This window comes from Pygoscelis adeliae, unplaced genomic scaffold, assembly GCF_000699105.1.
Source record: "Pygoscelis adeliae isolate BGI_AS28 unplaced genomic scaffold, ASM69910v1 Scaffold212, whole genome shotgun sequence".
Taxonomy (NCBI): domain Eukaryota; kingdom Metazoa; phylum Chordata; class Aves; order Sphenisciformes; family Spheniscidae; genus Pygoscelis; species Pygoscelis adeliae.
Genome location: NW_008824235.1, coordinates 397354 through 418495, shown reverse-complemented (window position 1 = coordinate 418495; position 21142 = coordinate 397354). Strand labels below are relative to the sequence as shown.

The following is a 21142-nucleotide window of genomic DNA, read 5'->3' as shown; positions in this document are numbered from 1 at the left end:
TGTGCAAGAAATTAACATGTGGGGGATGGAGGAGAACATTGACTCTTCCAGCATCTGACCCAAACTAGTGTTGCCCGATACCTTAATACTTTTTCCAGACCTCCTCCCAACAAATTATAAAACATATAATGCTGATAGCACAATAGACACATTAGCAATCAAGTACCCTGAGTTTTCTCCTATATTGTGTAAATCTATAAAGCATTTCAGTTTTAATCTTTGCATCACTCTGCTTAGGTCCTCCTCAACACTGACCAATCCATTGACTCTACTGTGTCCTTTCTTTTTCAGCTTGTGGAAAAAGCAGATTGTTTCTTTTACTATTCCTAAAGATATTGGCCAATAATCACCTCACAGGAATGAGCAGCAACTTCACAAGAAAGCTGGTCTTTTGTACCTAGTTTTCCCTTTGTGACCATACATATGGTCTCTTGGGGCAGTCAGGGTTTAATACAGATGATTCTTAATCATAATTCATCATATTCTTCACGACAGTTCTCACGATCTCTATTTGAGACATTAGTAAGCATTACCTCTGATTTTTAACATGAGCTAAATTTCTGAATAGCATGACGGCAGATAAAATAGGCTGGCTAAAAACATTCTACCTTTTACGAAACTGAATCTAACTCTCTAGCAATTTTGCTCATAAAGGCTCCTTTATGGATATTCTGAACTCTGCAGAACATGGTTGAAATCACACACTTCAACAAAATCTTGAAACCCCTAGCAAGCAAATTGTGATCCACTGGAGATAATCCAGAATCAAATTTTTTTTTTTTTTTCTGTAGCATAAACATGCAGTTTTGCCACCTGGGTCTACAGGTCTGCAGTTTCTCTGGCATTTCTAGTTCATTTCAGCTATTGAACTGCTGATCTTGCTTTACCTTCTGTCATGAAACTTTTTTATGACAATACCATCATTCTCTAATACTATCATTTTTACCTTGTTTTCTCTATGATATTTGCCTACTTGCAGGAAATCTTTCTTTTCTTCCATTACTGTTTCTACATTTCCATTTAGTTCTGCTCTTCCTTTTGCAATTGGTTTACTCTCTGTCTTCCTGGAATCCTATTCTTTTTATAAATATCCTCTCTCAGTGAGACCAACTGCCTAGCGAGTATTAAACCTTCAGTATAGCCTTCATTTCCTGAAAAAATAATAAAAAAATCCATAGATTATGAGAGTGCTTACCAGTCCCAATAACTACTTTGCTCAATCTCAGGCAGCTACAGGAGATAAAAGAAACCTAGGGGCTCTTACCCTACAGTAATAAGAACAATAATGCTTTTTGCTCTTAACCTGTTTTTAGACACTTTTTTTTTTTCCTCTGTGAAGGCAAGTAATATTCCCCATTCTCCTCTATTTGCTTGTTATGTTTTGTAGACTTTGGTTGTGTTGTTTCTAGCTATAATGCTGTGACATTTTTTCTTGCATTTCTGCATTGCTTGGTGCATTCTTCTACTGCATGAAGTACTTCTGGTACTCTACAGAATCTTTTTAGTATTAAAAACTTAGAGTATTTACGATAGCTACAAGGAAGCTAACAGATAGACAAGGAAGGAGTTTGGGAGGGAGAGGCCATGAGATTTGAACTTATGCTCTCATACACCCAGAGACAACAGAATAACTACTGAGCTAGAGGGGAGTACCAAAACAGAAGAGAAAGAAAAGGTCTGTATGGAAGGCGGGTGGAGGAGATTGCATTTTGAGCTGCTCCTCCAACCTTTTAAAAGAGCAAACATTCAGCCCAAATGTAAACTCTTCATAGTCACTCTAAAACTGAGGTGCATAAATCCAAAACTGATTTGAAAAAACTTTCTTGTTCAGAGAGGACTTAAACCATCAATTCCTTGTTTGCCTTACATTTTAAGCATCCAGAACTGCTCAGTATAAAGAGCTCTCTGCAAGAAGGCTCTGATGCAGTAGGGAGGCTATGATCACATTTGACGTATGCATTCAGAGCTGGGCTCCTCTAGGAAATACAGAAGGAGCAAGAACACTTTTTTTTTTTTTACAATATTACTGAATTATACAGTATATAAAGCAATGTTAATACTGCCCAGTTAAACCACCAGGCATATTAACTGATGTATCCACTCTCGCACTGTGATTGGTTTTGTCCTCTGTATCTCTTTCTGCTCAAAATAAGAGAAAATGCCAAGCGGGACTAAGAGAAAAAGCCTTGGAGAAGGCATTATTAAACTCCTTACAAAATATTTAATATAAAAGTGAAAGATCACTAGAACTAGTCAATAGCAAAATAAGAATATGCTCAGCAATACTTGAATCTCATTCTTTGTGCTTGCAGATAAACTTTTTAATTTCTGGGAAAATCTATCATAACCTCCAAGGCCCGCTGAGCATATCTTAAAGATCTTTCACATTTTTTTCCTCCCTCAGCAAGAATGAGTTCTTTCAAAGTTCTACCTTGAAAGAAATCTAGAAGTAAAATACACTGTAAAAAGTGGTCAGTGTTAGGGACTTTGCTTCAGTGATTCATCAGTGATGGCTTTCACAGAATTCTAGTTAAATCTGTTCTTCACTGCTCAAGGCACCTGGTTGAGGAAATAGTGCACACTTCATATGGAGATAGAGATGCAAAGAGAGACTTAAAGAAAAAAAAAAGTAACTTTCATAATGAAATACTCTTCTCCTTCAACAACCTCAAAACATTTATACTAATCATGGATTATAATACTTTGCTGATGAAAATCAGAGATTAAAAATAACTTTCAAACATGCATCTATACTCCAAATGTTATTTTGTGCATCTGGATAAATGTTCTGTAGAGATCACAGCCACTGGATATCTACCTTTGCATGAATGTGTTGGAGCAAGCCACTACACCTCAGATTATTCAGTGAAAGTAACGTTATCTAAAACTCCTCAAGGATCCAATATAAGCTAACTCCTGAGTCACATATTTATAGAAATTATTTCATACTAGTAAAAAAGAAATCATAGACCTCCCGCTTGGGTAATAAAAGCAAACAGATAATATCAGTGTGAACCTGCCAACAGTATCAACCCTGTTCCCAGTCCCTACCTCCCCTGTATGGACATGCATATGGACAACCTGGAAAATTGCAAAGCTCCTACTCCTTCAGAGGGAGGAAAGGAATGTAAATTCTTGCCTGCCTTGCTACAATGCAACTCTATGGCTTGTCCAGAAACTGTTTTCTACCAGTGATAACTTATCTTGACACTGGGAATTGGCTAAGTCACATTTTATTCAGTCTTGAATAAAAATGTCTTTCTCTGGAGTCTCAAACAATACTTGTTAGGTAGCTTTAATAGGACTGCTGGTGATTACTTCATACAAATTGATACCTATCTTGTAAAAACTGGCCCAAAGAGGGCATTATTCAAAATACCTTTATATTCCTATGTGTAAAATACTTCAGGAGAATGCATTGCAAATGAGTTATTCAAATAGCAACAAAACAAAAGTGAATTATTTTTAATTTCCTGGAAATGAACTGATATGGGACACACTGGAAGGAATTCTACAAAAAGGAAACCACTTACATAGCGAGAAGCATGTATTTAATTAAATGCTTTGCAAAGATACATGAATAAAGCTATGTGCATGACTTTCTTTAGGGATGGCCCCAGCTGTTTATTTTTTTTTTAAAGGAACAAACAAAAAACGTGGAGAGCACAAATGCAATAAAGAAACAAAAAAACTAAGTAAGTTTGTACCCACATACTTTACAAAATAAAGAGTCAGTGGTACAAAACATTCTATATACTGTATGACCAACAAATAAATGCACTGTAACATTGTTCTCTCAAACACCATAAGCCTAACAGCTAAGCTTTGAAAATGACATTGACAGTAGGCATCTTTATTTCATCAGCCTTCTACAGAGTCATTTAGCACCGTCGCTTTTTTTGTTGGTTTTGCCCTGCCTATCTCCTTTCTCGAAATAACAACAGAAGCATAGCACCTTTTACTATCTAAAATAAAAATAGGAATATTAAATGCATCCCAACTTCCAGAGATGAGGTAGCTCATGCTAAGAAATGATGGAACTTTCTTGCCTTGACAACTTGGAGGCCAATAAGTCAAATTGCTGGTGATGCATGTCTGGATGTCAGCTAAAAACAATAAATTTCTAAACTTTCTTTCTCTTTATTAGCAATTGGTCTGGTATACATGTGAATGATTTGCAACATACATAAATTGGCACTATATATAAGACATCTGTATAATTTGATACGTAATGGCTTCTTAGATGGGCAAGTATTGGAAAATCAACAAGTATTGGGTTTAAGATGTATTTTGAAGATTAGGGATAATTTAATAGAATTACACAGATAAATTGTGAGAAGTGAAGTCTGGCCTTAAAATTTAAGATATGGGACACCCCTACTGAAAACTTGTATTTACCCTAGTAGTATTTTTACTTCATAAATTAATCATGGCTATGGAATACTCTTCTGAGCAGACTATTACATAGGAAACTGCAGGAAAGACAATGCCAAATTAAGATGATCTTGTCTGAAGAGATTTTCTTCTACAAAAGACAGATTTCTGTTAATGACTATCATACTGGCACCCACAGGAAGACAAACTGGGGTTGAGGGAGTAGGTATGATTGAAATATAGCCAATGGTTCACAAAAGTGCTCTACTTTTCTGTTATTCAGTATGCATCAAAGCAAAAGAAATAATCCTTAGAGCTTTACATAGTCCCACATTAAAACTATCTATTTTGAATACCTGTAAATTTCAAAATATGTGAAACAAAAGCAAGGAAAAAGATTCATATTACTTTTAAAAGGTGGTTGTTGATCCTCTTAAATTGTACTGTTGTACTAAAACGTTGGTCTCAATCATTGAAAACGGAAGGTTTGTAAGTAAAATAAATATTCAAAAGGAGGCCGGGCATTTAAAAAGAACCGTATATACAATGCTGATCCAATATCAGCCATTACTTCAAGAGTCTCAGGATTAACTTCAATCAGTCTAAGTTCATGTGTTTAATTGCTGCTGTTGCTGGGTAGTGTGTTAATTTCCCCCCTTCCTCTTACACAAAGCAAACTGGCCCAATTTCAATTCCAAATTCCTGGTCAGTACTGCCAATGTCCACCGGTGCAATATCTATGATAGGTAAGCGTGCCACATTCTGTGTTCTGTACTCAAAGACAGTCTTGCCCATGTTCCCATTACGTTTCTGGAGAAGAAAAAAAAGACAGACAAAACTTAGGCCAGAGTTCATGTAAGACACAGCCTGAATTCCAGCTGGTGAGTCAGTTGTCTGATAGTTCAGAAGGATCTCACTGTATCTTCACTGAGCAACACACCCCTGTCTGTACTGCACCTTCGTTGTTTTAAAATACATGTATCTTGCTTTTACACTGATGAACAGACCCGTCAGATTGACACAGCAGGATTTCCCCCTCGAGCTGGACTGATGATTTTTTTCTTTATGTTGTGAAATTCTTCTCCATGTGTTAATACACACCTGCACACATATCCTTGGGCTAAATGACTTAAATTAGAGTACTCTGTGTGCTTTAATTTCAAGTGCAAAACTAATTTTAGAACTATTTTGCAGTTTCTTGGACTTGGCTGAGAATGCTAATGAACATGAAAAATTTACTACTTTCTGGTTTTTATGCCCACTAAGAACTTTTGGGAGGAACATTTTCTTTTCCAACCCAGTCAGTCATAGCACCGATGAGTTTCCTCCAGTGTATTGCTGCAATAATCTTACCCATCTGGCAGACAAATGCTTCAGGTTATTTGACCTCTTTGTGTGATTCCACACAGAGGTAACACAAATACTGGAAAATACAAAATGGCAAGATACATATCTCAGTATGCTCATTAATAACTAGTAATTTGTAAATATCCTCTAAATAGTGCAGGCTTCTATTATGTGAAGCTCGAACTGTAGTAAAATACCTATTTGATCAGTTACTTCTACAATTCATGGTGAAATTCTGCAGCATTTTAATTACCCCATTCTATGGATTTTTCCTAAATCAAGGAAGAACTGAAACTATTGGAAGACGAAAGTCCTTTTTCTTCATAACAAATGACAAAAACCCCAAACTTACAGAACAGCTGTCATGCAGAACAGTGTATCTGAATCGGCTGTTTCCCTCCGCTTTGATCTCCAGGTCATTGGCCCCTTTCAGAATTACAGCTTTTTTCAGGTTCTTAGTCTGGTCATCCATGTACCCAACACTGTTTTTACAAAGGTAAGTGATATTCTGGGAAGCTTCCTTTGATAGGAGGCGCAGGAATGTCATCTGAGTGACAGCTGTATCCCCGTACACAAACTGTGAAGATAAAGAAACAGATCAACATATATTACATGAAAATTAATTGAGTTCATGAATTTTAGAAACATCTGTCATTACCGTAACCCTTTCCAGACATGACTAGCAGGAGCCCTATTACATAAAATCTAAGACTGGTTTCTTTTGTAATTTGCTGCCAGTTGAGGACAAAGAAATGCAGACATCCTGTAACAGGGATCACTTTGGAGAATTTTGACCATAAAGCTCTGCAGCTGAACAACTGAAAGGCAGCTGGGTCTCCACAGACATGCCAAGTTTTGGAATGAATTCTGCCTTCTTTCAAAAAGGGATTCAGTAGGAGCTAAACCTTACGCATGGAATAGTGCATTAAGGCAACCTCAAACTAGATAAGAAACTTCAAGCACAGAAGTCCCTTTTATAGTGTAGCTGCTATATAGCAACTTTAGCAGCTTGTTTTCTATAGGCTTTGAATTGTGTTTAGAAGCATCACGGTCAAGAAAGTTTGACTATCTAGAAATAACTATAGATTTGCATATGGGCTTTATCAACTAATTAACTTACACAGAAGTTTAAAAAAATATTTTCCAATGTGCCACTGTTTCTATAAAAAACAGAAGCAATTTTTCTACCAATAACAAAAATTCTAAAATTCCTGTGATATTTTCCCTACCTGTGCAGGTTTCATTTTATTCATGCTTTGTAAATCATTGCGGGGGGAAGGAGTCATGAATGAATAAAAATGTATACAGTTCTCTGAAACTGGTGAAGAAAAAAGAAAATCTTACGCACTGACACTGTCATTTTAAAAAAAAAAATGTTACCTCTGTTTAGCAATCTCGGACATATTTATTATTTAGATTCTGTAGGGAGTGCCTATGACTATTAGACAGATCATACTGTTAGTTATCAAATCGGACAGTGTTTTCAAAAATGAAATATTCTTTTATAGTATTCCTGAAGATAATTTCTTCCTCTAAAGAGCATCTGACTTCCAAAAACCCTATGTGTAGCTCTACAGGCAGCTAAACATCAACTGTGACATCTTGGGTCATGGCAAGTTCTCCTGAATTTAATAATAAGTGAAAGCATCTCAATAAAAGCAATCAATATCACATCTGTTCTCAATTGTTGAAGTTCTGAACTGCCATCAGGCATCCAACTGATAACAGCACTATTATTTTTACACACCAAATATTTGTTTTAAAGATATTTAATTACTTCCTATGAAATAACAATTGGAAATATTTTCTGTGCTTTTGATTCGATGAACTAGGAATAAAAATGGCAAAAGCTTGTTAATTAATTATATACTTTGCATAGCATAAACTTCTGTTATTTGTCAGGATCATTAAGCCTGCTTTTAGAAGTTACCACAGAAGGAAAACCTGACAGAAAGCTAAGAGTGGAATTTTTGTCTGCCTGGAGATTGATGGAGCATTCTGACACATATGATAACAATCATACTTTTTTAAAAAACGGATTAGCTGAGAGGATTTATAAAGTAAGCTTTGTAATTTTTAGCAGTAAAGAGCTTTCTGAAAAAAAGGGTAGAATTCAATTAAAACAACAGTGATTTAAATCATATATTAGAGTAAAAGTACACTTTTTAAGGACAAGGATAACGAGTTACTGAAGTAGACTGCTAGAGAAGTTGAAGTTTTTGGGATCAAGAGAAATAAATCTCTTCCAGCAATGGTATACTTGTAGCCAATCCTGCCTTGGATGCACTTGCATTGTTTCTCCCAGCTCTTTCCTATAATTACTGTATGATAACAACCAATTGAATATAAGCCAGTCTATCAATAGTAGAATGTAGCAGAATCTGCTCAGAATAGCAGATGAAGTTCTAAACCAGAAGGAAACAAGTTTCATAGAAGTCGATTTTTGACATTAAATATATTTAGTCACCTGTGATCCCCTGTTCATATCAAGGCCATACCAAATGGGCTTTACATCAGATGACCTGCTGGCCCACCATGTTTTACGTGGTATAGTAGATGGGTTTGCAGAAATACAGGTCTCTCCAGTTTCCATGTTGCAATATACTTTTATAGCATCTTCCACACATCCCTGGTTAGGATCAATCCAATATTCACCTACAAAGAACATAAAATGTGATTCCGTTACATTATTAAAATTCTTGAAATAACTGGGGAGATATAAGCAAAAGTATGTCATGACAGTACGAAACACAAGGAAAACAGGTGTATGTTTCACATCATCTGCTGCATGTTTTGATGTGTGCGTCAGGTATACACTATAATGTTACTTCAAGATACAAGCTGACCAGCATCTCAAATATTTCAAAACTGGGGAATGCAGACTTGAAAGTTGGTTTAAGGTTAAGGTTGTTTAAATCCACTGCAAAGCTCCTGGACACTTCAAGTGCGTACAGAACACACAATGGCTAGAAGACAGTACATATGAGAAACCAATGGCAGCCCTTTCTAATGTTGATGTTGGAGGCAAAGTTTCAGGAAACAGGGAAAAAGCTGGTAAGGCCTGCCACAAATTATCTCTACCTTCCAGTCTGTTCTGATTTATCACTGGTAAATCCATATAAATTAGGGAAAGTCCTAAATGGCACATTAGCGTGTTACCACCTACAAATTGCCACTATGGAGCAGCAGCAGAGAATTCTGCATGGAAAGCACTCAAAGGTTGTCAGCCCACAGGTAACATTTTGAGCTAATAGCAATTAAGTAAATATTCACAACTGGTGTACCAACCTAGGTCTGTCATCATATAAGTGATATTCCATGGTGAAAATACTTCCAGAAGTAATGTTGCATGGAAGTATAAAATATTTCAGATTTTAAAATACAGCTGAATAAATACTGAATAAATAACTATGGGATACATTAGAATATATACTTCACTGGCAAGAAGTTTTCAAGTTCCTAGTGTGAATGTCAATTTAGACCATCAAAATCTGTATTACACTTTTTTTTCCAGTGAACAAGTGTCTACTGTAAATAAGACAGAATCACATGGCACATACAGGAGATGGTGTGTTTATACGCACCGCTTTTCTTGGATGGGTGGCACAGCTTCAGGTCATCACAAGTCCGTGCTGGGTGTTTCTTTGAACCATCTGGGCTGCGCATAGTCTCAATCTGGCTGCTGAGTGACTTCAGCGTGGCATGGACTCCTGGGTCTGTTTTATTATGGTCATCTGGGGCTGCTTCATCTTCAGTAAACTCAGGTAGTGGATCTGCCATAGCATCATCATAGTGTCCCATAATGTCACCAATGGCAGCAGTGAGATGGCCTGGAGGGCCAGGAGGGCCAGGAGGGCCAGGATCACCTGGTGGACCCTAAGGTTGGGAAAAAACACCCAGAAAAACAAACAATCAAAAACCCACCAAAAAAACCCAAAAAAAACCCAAAAAAGGCAATAGAGTCACAGCAGAGTAAATACTATGCAAAATGATAGCAAAGCCAGCCACTAAAAAAGCAAAACTTCACAGCCAGTCACCCTAATGCACAGGGAAAATTCAGATATAGATAAACAATTCACATTTCCAGGAACAGGGGTACGAGATTAGAACTGCATGTGAGGTATTCTCTCTGCTTCATGCTCTCTCTGCCTGTCTTAATACCTTGCTCAACTTTTTCTTACTCCCCATTTCAGACTTAACAGCTGGAAAATGTCATCAAAGAATGGCCTCCTCACTCCACTTTTTTAAGCCATCTGTCCCTCCTTGTTCAAATCCCTGCCTAATAACTTTATTTCTTAAAATTCCCAACAGCTGTAAGTGATTTTTAGAGCAATCTAAAATTCCTGCTTCCCCTGAGTCGCCTCAGGCACATTTTCAATTAGTAAAGACTGGATGGAAAATTTGGAACTAGAAATATCTTTACATTTAACCTGCACAGTGCTGAGCTTTCTGGCCACAGGTATGAGAGATGGAATCTGCATCATCCTTACTTGGCAGAGCACGTGTTTTCCTGACTATGTATGTTTTCCTGAGTGACAGGTTGTGAGGTACTTCTGTCAACCTGAATAGCGAGACCTGGGGAGGTAACTGAGTCTTGAGACAGAATATATCTGTTAATAAATATATCTCCACCTGCAGGCTCTGCCAGCTCTTCTTTGGCAGCAGAAAGTCTGTAACATACCTTCATTGTAAGTTTGATGCTCTGGTGCATCAGATGGTATATCAGAACATGGCATTTGCTTTGAGAGTAATTACTTCAGAATTCACAACTAGTGCTCCAAGTGTTTACTACAGACCACACACCCAAACTAATACACGCTGCATCTGACAAATGAAATGTTAACTTTTATTTCTTGCTTTGTGGTTCCAATTTATAGTTGCAGCGAGCCACCATGGAAAGCAAAACTAAAGTTACTGGTATGCAATATTTCTTGTACTGTCTCATTACACAGATGAAGGATCTGGATACACACTATATTCTTACACTCTACCATAGATTATTCATTCAAGTCTTGGTGCCTCAGCAGAAGTGGAGATACCGATAATTGGCAGAAATTCAAAGGAAATAGGGTGAATACTAGCACATGATAAACACAGGAAACACCATGTCTTACAAGACAGAAAAACAGCAGAAACTGCTTTCTCTGTCTTGCTCATTATTTTATTCCACCTTTTCCACTTCTTCCCCAAAACAAATAATACCTGCCTTCTAATTCTTCATGTGATCATCAAGATCACCCTTTTCTCAAATCCCTATAATTTTCTAACTTATCTTCCTTGGGATAGCATAACTTAACGTTTTATGACAGGGTATCGCGAATCGGTAAATGTAGAATATGCCTGGGGTGTTTAGCAAAGGTTTAGGACTTTTTCCAAAATGGTCAAACTATTTTTCATTAGTTGAGAATCAGCTCACAGTTGATGTCTGTAAACCTCAGATCAGGCTGAAGGTCAGCTGAGCTGAGTGTTAGAGTTTGGGCTGTTCATTTGGACTGAAGGATTTCCTTAACGCAAGGCATGATGGCGTATGCTGCTGGCAATCAGTCACATGGCTGTTCTAATCCAGTGCCACCTTTGAGGGACTACTGACTTTGAACTACTGCTGGTTCCAGATACACCAACTGACCTATGCTTAAGCCTGAGGTTTTAGGACCCAACTTGCCAAATAGCCATGTTGAACTGCAGATCCAGCAGGATCCAGTGAACTAACTGCAGAAGTAGCACCAGGTTGGCCTAAGGAGAGCATAGGTGAATGAGAATGGGATCCTCACAGGTCCAGAAGATGAAAATGAGTAAGAAATGAGCCCTTTCAATACACAGTTACCCTGGCTATTTGTTGGAGAAACTGTATCAAATCTTACCATTTGTATTGAGCTCATGGATGTTTGAGAAAGTGATGCAATAGACTGTAAAAAATCTCATTATTTGAAGGTAACCTTTTCCCTCCATATTCCCATCAATTTACCTCAGGTCCAGCTTCTCCTACACTCCCTCTAACACCAGGAGGCCCAATTGGCCCAAGTGGTCCAGGACTTCCGTCTTTGCCAGAAGGACCAACTGGACCTGGAGGACCCTAGAAAATATAAGAGAAAGAAGGAGTGTATTTTAGCATTTAATAACAAAGTTATACAAAACAGCCCTTTACAAGCAATATCTTTTCAGGAAGCAATCCAATTATTTGTGTCTATTACCAACTTTTAAAAATCACCCTTTTTCTTCTTCTCTAAAAGAAAGAAGGCAGTTTCAATGCTGTTGTTCTGAAGTCAATCACCTCAGCCAATATACTTTGGATCAGCTGTATATTTTTTCCTAAACCATTTAAGTGGGTTCAATTCCAGGTGCTACGCAAACTGGAGTAGCTGCTGTACGCCCACATGTATACAGGCTCAGAGATATACTGTCACTTGGGAACATCCAAGGGAGTCATATTTCTCCTTTACTTTTGGGTGAATGACATACACGGGGGTACGAAAGGCAGAGTAGCAATTAGCATATGTGGCATATGCAGCTGATGCATACGGCTTCGCATCAGCTGCAGCAAAAGTGTCTGTAAAAAGAGACTGTAGCGCTGTAGTTACTCTGAACTGACCTTTTTATCTAGCAATAAACTACACTTATGTCAAAGTTTTGCTATATTAAACAAGGTAATGTCTCTCAGCAAGATAGTAGGGTAATCAGGACATGATACTGAAATCAATGAAAGCAAGTGAAATAAAAGTGAAGCAGAAATAGAGATCTGATTGTGGAAAAAAAACAAGAGAGAAAAACCTTGAACCTGAACCATTATACTCACCCGAGGACCAAATGGGCCTGGAATGCCAGGACTGCCCTGTTCACCAATAGGACCCTAAACAGAAGAAATTATCGTATCATTGTGACATTTAAAGCATGTTCCTTTAGTTTTAAAGAATTAGTGTGTGATATACACAATTCTATATGAATAGGATTATAATATACATGAACAATGGGTAGTACCTTTCCCTCTTACGATTCATTTTCATTCTATTGTTCTCTTTTGTCACAGAGTAACAATTGTAATCACAATTAAGATAAATAGAATTTACTGGTGCTTGGCTATATATAAAGTTGTTTCTGCAGAAAAGCCTTGCTTTCATGACATTTAGAATCAGATTGGCTTACAAAAGAGTAACTGACGGTGCTATTATGACGTGGAAAGATGTTGGGTGTTGGGGTTTTTCATTGACTCTTCCTGCATGTTGAACCTTCCAGCTCTTGCACAGGATCAGTGAACAAATGTAAAAAAAAATAAATTAAGTTTTCCATGGCATTTCAATTGCCACTGAAATAATGAAGTTCTTGCAAATATTAGCAAGCGATACCATCACAATCCTCATGGGATTTTGCATTTGATTCCTTGACTGTAGAGAGTTCAAATGCTGGCAAAAACCATTTCACACTCTAATGGGCTTATCTGAAACTATCAACTTTTGTTATCGTCTTCTGCTGCCAGGTCGTAGACTGTCACTGCAGGACTGGCACAAATGGAACAAGAGTAGGACAACACATATCCTGCAAAGCACGGGTTACCTCATCATGCAATAGTGTTGTAAAATTGCATTAAAAATATTAGCAAGTACAGGCAGCCAGGCCACTCACAAACACCTTGCGGGAAAAAAAAAAAAAATAACTCGTTTGCTTTTTTTTCTATTTTAAATAACTATGTTCCTGATACATTATTTAACTATCAAGGAAATAAAATTATAGAAAAAACAGAACAACTTACAGGAGGACCAGGAAGACCCTGAAGGCCAGTGAAACCCCTGTGTCCTTTCTGGCCCCTATCGCCTCGATCTCCATTGTCACCTTTGTCACCACGAGGTCCTTGGGGACCCTGTAAATATCAGTGATGAAATGTAAAGTTCTGAACTGGAAAAAAAAAAAAAAACAACCTCAAAAAACCCTCATTTGCTTTTAGACACTGCATTCAGACCTCCTTCACTTCTAAAGCTAGAAAGAAGGTGACATTGGGGCAGCTCCAAGAAATCTTCATTTTTTACCAAAGAATTAGTAAATAATGACAGAAAACTGTGTAGTGCTGAATTATAGTTGTGGTAAATTTAGTCTATTTAGCTTCATAATACAGTCAAAAAACCCCTGTAATAATGATACTAAATAATTCATATAATGAATTCTTAAGATTTTTAAGAAATTTCTTTGCATTACTGGATATGGCAAATTATTTTCATAGATGAGACTGAAATATTGTGGATCTCTCACAGACTCATAATGATAAAACATATTTTCCGTATGAAATCCTCCATGTTGCATCTTTACCTCTCACAGCTCTTTTCACCTTCACTATGATTAAAGTACAACTGAAGTTACATTCCCTGACTACAGACAACAACTTTCAGGCTTCCCAGTACAAATAGCTTGGTTCTATTACTGCCACAATTTCATTCTTGGTATTTTTGGGAGTTTCAAACTTTTCATACTAATTCAAGAATCATTGGAAAAAATGGCTTCTGCTTTCAATTCTATATTTCTCAGCCCAAATTGCATGCTAAGTTTCTCAATGCCAGATTCCAGTTTATCAATGGCATCATTATCACTAACTACTCAATAAACTTTTCCTGTCTCTCATATGACATCAGCTTAGGGACAGGACAACATTCTTTTGAATTTCCCAAGTTTGCAATTAGTTTTTTGTTCCAAGCTTGGATTGTAAGAGAGTTATGTAACACAAAAGGATGGGTTTTGTTTGTTTTTCCATTTGGACTGAAGTCAGAATCTCTTGAGTTGAATAAGGCAGTTTCATGCGAACAGGTGATTTTGTTATATTTCTGCCATTTTTATCCAAAAATCTGCCTTTTTGTTCAGCATTCATTTCTTTACCCCTTATCTGAATTGTCAAACACAGACTCTAGCCATTTGCTAACTCGGGTCCTACCATCATCCAGACAGCAACACACTCCAAATAAAGAGGCTTCCAAAGCATTTGTTATTTCTCTGCAGAGTATTTTTAAAGAAAGTGTAGAAATACTAGTGTATTCAAACAGATTTGCACAGCTTTGCAGCTCAGAAGACTACCTGCATCCACTTGCAGTCAGAACACTAAAAGTTGAAGCCCTGTTCAGCATTCTAATTTGGGCTCAATTTCTCCGACGCTTTCCTGTAAAAAGCATCTCAGATAAAACCACAGTGACCATGGAGAACTTACAGGCAAACCTCTTTTTCCTGCACGACCTGGGGGACCCATCGGACCTCGAGAACCCTACAAAGATTGCATACAGAAGATATGTGAAGCAATGCACAAAAGCATATACAACAGTTTTTTGACAAACAAAGTATTTAAAAAAAAATAAGTCTCACTTACAGTTTCACCTCTTTGACCTGCATCTCCTGGAGGGCCAACAGGACCTGGAGTTCCTGGACCCCCTGGGGAACCTGGTAAGCCTGCAGGGCCAGGTTCACCACGATCACCCTGCAAAACATAATTTCAACATTATTTATCTAAAGAGGACTGGACTAGACCAAAGCAGCAGGACTCTAGAATTGCTAATCTATTTTCTAGCAATTACAATCTACAAAGATATTCCTTCTGTAAGAACTCAAGTCTGAGTTTGTGGAGGCAGGTGTTTTTAGCCAGGTTTCCTCAACTTTGAGAGGTGCTACTTATTGAAAGCTGTGATACACTTTCAGAACAAGTTCTCCATTCAAGTTAAGTGAATGAAGAGAAAATCTACAATAAGTCAATAATAAAAATGGAGATTTCCAGAAGTGACTTAAGAAACAATATATTCTTACACGTTCTCCAACAGCTCCATCTCGTCCAGGAGTACCATCATTACCAGCAGGTCCCTAGAGTTATGGAATAAAAATACAGCTATTGATTAGCTCTGTAATCTTGCATTTCTAGAAGAACTAGAAAGTTGTTCTCCACCTCTAACTTCAAGTTGAGGAGAATAACCACTGGTCTTTTTTTGCATGTTACGAGGCTCTAATACTTACTTCTGGACCAGCTTCACCTACAGGTCCAGTGGCACCTGACTGGCCAATAGGTCCTGGGGGACCTTTATCACCAGGTGGCCCCGTGGGACCTTGTTTTCCTGGTGTACCCTAAAAAAGATGAGAAATAGCATATCAAAATTTTAATTGCAAAACAAAGAAAGCACAAAAAACCTGCTGCCTGCAAAACACTAATCATTAATCCAGTCTGAAGTATCATCAACATTTGTAACTTCCAAAAACTGATAATTAATGAAAGTGTTCTGACAGATTTTGAATATATATTTAATCTACTGTGTATTTTTAAGCAGTTTAATTGTGTTAGTTGCTTTTGAATAGGCTTCTATTGACTAGAAGCTGCACTTGAAGTTAGTCTATCTAGTAGCAACTCCCTAAGCACACAGTCCCTTGATATATCAGTATGTCTGATGGCATTATCTGCAACAGGTAAGGTCTTTTTGACTCTGGAAAAACGTAATGCAGTTTGAAATAAGTAACATGATTTTTTTGTGTGTGTGTGTCTGTCTCAGCACCAACAAATCTCGTTAGCCTGGAATAATTTCTGGCCGACTTTACCTATAAATTGACTTTATGAATCCAGTGGCAATGGCAGATCCTCCATACCATCGCTTTACTAATACTCTATTTAATGACTTGATCTCCTGGATCATTAGGCTTTCCAATAAATATCTATAAATCCTACATGAAAACGAAGAGAGCACAAATGGCCATTTTGAAGACTGTAGTTCACTATTTATGAAATAGCAGTTACAGAGTATTTACTCACATTCAAGTGACCTTTGGGCACCTAAATGCAGAGTCAGGGGTTGTTTTTTCCAAGAATCTAGTTTTAAGTCAGGTAGGAACATTTGAGACAGAAGTCTTAATGCTATTACCCACTTACTCTTAATTCAGGTTCAGATCTTCCATTATGGCAGAAACAAAACCTCCCACCTCATGCATTTGCATGAGATTTAGTTATTTACTATTCCCTCTATATTCACTCCTGCAATTGGAGTTTTCCAACTTTCTCCTCGTGCCATGGGGTGCTATGCTCTCAATCCCACAAAGAGGATGAGAATGCCCAAACTGGTGGCATATTGACTTGGTCGTTACTTACTGCAGGACCCGGCAGCCCTGGCATGCCTCTTTCCCCTCGCTGTCCTGGCATACCAACAATACCTCTTTGACCAGTAGTTCCTGCTGGACCAGGGGGGCCATCAGGGCCCTGAAATCCACAAAGGATAAAACAATGTTACTATCATTTCAGTAGCAGTAAGTATAAGTAACAACAAGACCAAGCCTAGAGGTGGTCTAGGGAGAATTAGTAGCATCAACCAGGACATACCGGCTGCCCGTCTTCACCTGCGTCACCCTTGTCTCCAGGACCACCAGGAGGCCCAGCTGGTCCTCGATCTCCCACACGGCCATGAGAACCGGGATCACCACGAAGACCTGGGGGACCTTCTTTTCCTGGTTCACCAATAGGCCCAGCAGGCCCTGGAGCTCCCTAAGAAGATTAAAACACCTCATTACATTGGACCCTTTTCTGATCAGGACAATTAAATTCTAAGGACTGTGTTTTGATTAACTATAAATATGTATACTCTAAGGAAGGCCCAAAGTGTGAATGAGCTAAAAGCTATTATAATCTCATTTATGATCAAATAAATGAGATGAAATAAACATCTCATGAAATTACGTCCAAGCTCAACCCTCTCCCCCCCATAATTTGCAATTCCAAACTCCCTCCTTTAAAAGACACTCTTTTTTTTGTTTCTTTTTTTTTCCCCCTCTTTTTTTTTTTACCTCAGGTGTACAACTACTTCTAAAAAACTCAGCCTTGCCCATTCTTTCCAATATCATCAAGCTAAAGTCCATATTCAAACTTTTCATTCACATGGTACAAATTAGTGTTTTAATGGACCTTTGTTCATTTCTCAAATACTTTTAAAAGAGTTCACATGTATATTATGTTTTCCATAAACTTCACCTTTTGATACACTCGCAATGACTGCAAGTTATTTTTCTCATCAAAACATTAAAAGACATATGAAGAGAGTGACACAGTTCTCTGTGCAGAGTTGAATCCTCACTTGTTGATCCACAGCTAATTTTTTTTTTTAAGTCTTTCTGAAAATGTGTAGATATAAGAGATTTTGTGGTTTTGTTTTGGGGTTTTTTTTAATTTATTTTAATGGATCTTATGAGTAACTCCACCAATGAGATAGCCCAGCAGAGACCTCTTCCTTTTCCAAAAACTCTCCTAACTTCAGTCACCACTGAAGAGACAAAAAAGTTAAAAGTACGGGAAGATATAGGTTGTTGTTTTGTTCCTGTAAGCAAGTAAGTCATTAGAGCAGCTTGAACAGTTCAAAGCCTACTTACACAGTGAAAAGTCTTTCACTAACTTGGACACACTGACACTGGATCAAGCCCGAGACTAATGAGTTTTATTTAATGAAGTTGGATGTAAGCATGCAGCCACAGAAGTCAGTGCTGACAAGCTGTTCTCTTCTATAGCATCAGGCCATAAACACCACTTCACCTTTCCTGCTTTCTTTAGTCTTCAGGTTTTCAACAATCAGTTTATAAAACATACCTATTAGGAATATGACAATTGACTTACAGTAGGTCCTGGAGGCCCAACTCTTCCAGCAGATCCTGGGAATCCAGTAGCACCCTAAAAAACATTTTATTGCCAACTTTATTGAAAGAAATACAGCACTGGTTACCTCAAATGCTCTCAGCTGAATTAGTGAGCAAATGTTGTAATTACAGACTGTGAAAAACAAGCTGAGATGAGGAATGATACACACATTACATAAAATTTCAGTATTAGATTATCTGCAGTCAGGTCACAAAAAATAAAATCTACTTACAGGTGGACCCTGAGTTCCTCTACCACCTTTCAGACCGGGAACACCTGGAGGACCCTAAGAGGAAAGGAGAAAGAGAAGGGTAATAGTGAACACCCAGAACATTTTAAATAAACAAGATCAGCCTATGCCACTGGTTCTCTGATGATGTTATTTATACTTACTGGTGGACCAGGAGACCCAGCAAGACCCTGTGGCCCTGGAGATCCAGCATCTCCTTTCTGTCCAGGTTCTCCAGGTTCACCTTTCACACCTGGCTGACCATCAGGGCCCTATAAGAAATAATATTTAGAAGAGACATCAGGTCAGAGAATACCAAATCTTTCCAGCCTAACAAAGTCATTTTGCAGGGAATTTCCAGAAGGCAAAAAAAGAACAAATGAGCCCAGAAAACACTGCATTTGCTTAACGGTTCAGTTCAAGAGAAGCGTAACAGTTCAGCACAGTCTTTAGAAGATCACAGATGAGATTTTCTGAACAGTCTGTGAAGTCAGTATTTCCATTTAAAATATTTTCTTATCTAGCTCACATTTTTCTTTTCTTTAGATTTTCTATTTTCCTCAGCAGCTATGACATACCTAAAAGCAAAAGGGACTGAACAAACATTGTCTTTTCTAGTCTTTTTTTTTTTTCCCACCACCAAGGGAAGCAGGTGCCTGACCTTTTGTGAAAGGTCTAAAACAGAATATTTAGGCTGTGGGAAAGTTTAGGGTATTCACTGGAAAATTCACAAACCTTCCATTTGGTCCATCAACTCATTCCAGCCTTCACTACTCATGGAGCAAATCTTTGCTACCTTCAGTAGATGACACTTTATAACTTGCCTCATTTTAATCTCAAAGGAGCAACATAGCATATTCATGAAAATATGAAATCTGGTGAACAATTACACAATCTAATCAACAAAACCATTTTTCAACTATCTAGGGTATTTATTGGCTCTTTTCTTTACTTGATATACTGATGGGAAAAATAAACAGCTCTTTTTGCAACAAAAATGTGACTCACGTTCCAGAACACTGCAGTATTATTCATAATGAAGGAAACTAAGTATGTCAAAGCGTGACTAAAGGAAACTCATTAGTGTTACAAAACACATACCGGGGGACCAGCAAAACCAACAGCGCCAGTTGGGCCATTTTCTCCTCGGGAGCCCTGGTCAAAAAAATTTGAATAATTGTATTTAACAACTATCTTTCTATATACAGTATAATTTACAGTTAAATACACAAGAAAGGATGATAACTATTTACTGTTATAAGTGTGACTGTACTTTTGCTCTATTAATCAGAATAAAATTATCTTTTAATCACAAAATAAACGATGTTAACTATGATGTTAAGGTCTGCCATGTGCTCAAGACTATATTTAAACTTTCAGAATTTAGGGATGGAAGGCATGAGCAAGCACTAAAACCGCAGTAGGAGAAATTCTGCTCATAACCACTTCCAGAGATAGCACTATTAGCCAAAGAGCACACAGTTTATGCAACCTACCATTTCCAATCAGATAGACTGGGAAAAAAAACAGTAGTTCAAAGATGTATTCTTCTACAAGGTCAGAATGGGCTATGAGCTGCTTCAACTGAGCTTTCCACACAACATTTGTTTGGAACAGAAGGAGCTGAAGACTGCCAAGCTCCAGCACTCCCTAGAGGGGTGGAAGCTGTTCCAATTTATACTGGAGATAAGATTGTTCTGATTTATGACAGAGACATAATCAATTCCAAGCAGTATGAAGGATCTAGAAGGGCTGAGCCTCTAATTCCCTCAAAGTCAACCCTTAAAATCCTTAAAATGACAAATAGATGGAAGATGACAAGAGTTAACATAACTAGATGAACTAAGATATATCTCTGCGCTTTGTCCATCTAACTATTTGTATGTGTACAGTAGTATCTGGTATGGGCATGCTTTTAAAAACATTTAAACAATTGGAAGTGGTGGCATACTTTCAGGAGTGAGGTAAATGAGGGTAACTCTCTGTTAAGTTTGTCCTAAAACAAGTATAGGACAGAGGAACAAAATCTGCTAACGGTTTTGCAAGTTCACAACATCAAGACAGAACTACAGATTTTGGCTACAAAGGAAGGGGAAGAAAAAGAGGAAAACATATTGGTAAATGAGACAAATGCCTGGAGTTTGGATGAGTGTTAGACATTGTTAACTTGCACCAGGCAAAAGCCAAACATGTTTACTCACAGGGTTTCCACGGGAGCCAGGAGGACCAACTAGACCTCGAGGACCTGGTTCACCCTTAAAATGAAATTAAAGGTTATTATTTCCCAAGTAACTTATTTAACAAGTAGCAAAAGTGCCAATAAAGTGTGATATTAAGAAGGGAATGGAATAAAAATCTGTTTACCTTTTCACCAGTGGGACCTGCTGGACCCATTGGGCCTATTGGACCAGGGAGACCCTTTTGAACAAATTAAGATGAAAGGAAGTTAGAGAAGTGATGCTTCAAAACAGTTAGTTTAAAACTTCTCATATGTTACTATTTCCATATGCTTTTTCATTCCTTTAAATTCTTCTCCTTTATCTCTGAAAACTTGTTGGGTCTTCTTTATCTAA

The 21142-nt window shown here is 37.7% G+C and overlaps 1 protein-coding gene across 1 annotated transcript in view; it reads right to left on the bottom strand.

Moving 5' to 3' along the window:
* Nucleotides 1-3534: 3534 nt before the first annotated feature.
* Nucleotides 3535-21142, bottom strand: part of COL5A2 (collagen, type V, alpha 2) — a 111801-nt gene continuing 94193 nt past the window's right edge. Inside the window, exons 36-54 of the mRNA XM_009334978.1 lie at nucleotides 20934-20987; nucleotides 20771-20824; nucleotides 19671-19724; nucleotides 18734-18841; nucleotides 18573-18626; nucleotides 18320-18373; nucleotides 17039-17200; nucleotides 16811-16918; nucleotides 15694-15801; nucleotides 15490-15543; nucleotides 15059-15166; nucleotides 14903-14956; nucleotides 13466-13573; nucleotides 12515-12568; nucleotides 11687-11794; nucleotides 9306-9597; nucleotides 8189-8376; nucleotides 6074-6298; nucleotides 3535-5184 (exon numbers count right to left, since the gene is read on the bottom strand). Of these exons, the coding sequence (XP_009333253.1) occupies nucleotides 5038-5184; nucleotides 6074-6298; nucleotides 8189-8376; nucleotides 9306-9597; nucleotides 11687-11794; nucleotides 12515-12568; nucleotides 13466-13573; nucleotides 14903-14956; nucleotides 15059-15166; nucleotides 15490-15543; nucleotides 15694-15801; nucleotides 16811-16918; nucleotides 17039-17200; nucleotides 18320-18373; nucleotides 18573-18626; nucleotides 18734-18841; nucleotides 19671-19724; nucleotides 20771-20824; nucleotides 20934-20987 (2094 nt within the window). The 3' untranslated portion in view covers nucleotides 3535-5037. The remainder of the gene's footprint in view (nucleotides 5185-6073; nucleotides 6299-8188; nucleotides 8377-9305; nucleotides 9598-11686; nucleotides 11795-12514; nucleotides 12569-13465; nucleotides 13574-14902; nucleotides 14957-15058; nucleotides 15167-15489; nucleotides 15544-15693; nucleotides 15802-16810; nucleotides 16919-17038; nucleotides 17201-18319; nucleotides 18374-18572; nucleotides 18627-18733; nucleotides 18842-19670; nucleotides 19725-20770; nucleotides 20825-20933; nucleotides 20988-21142) is intronic.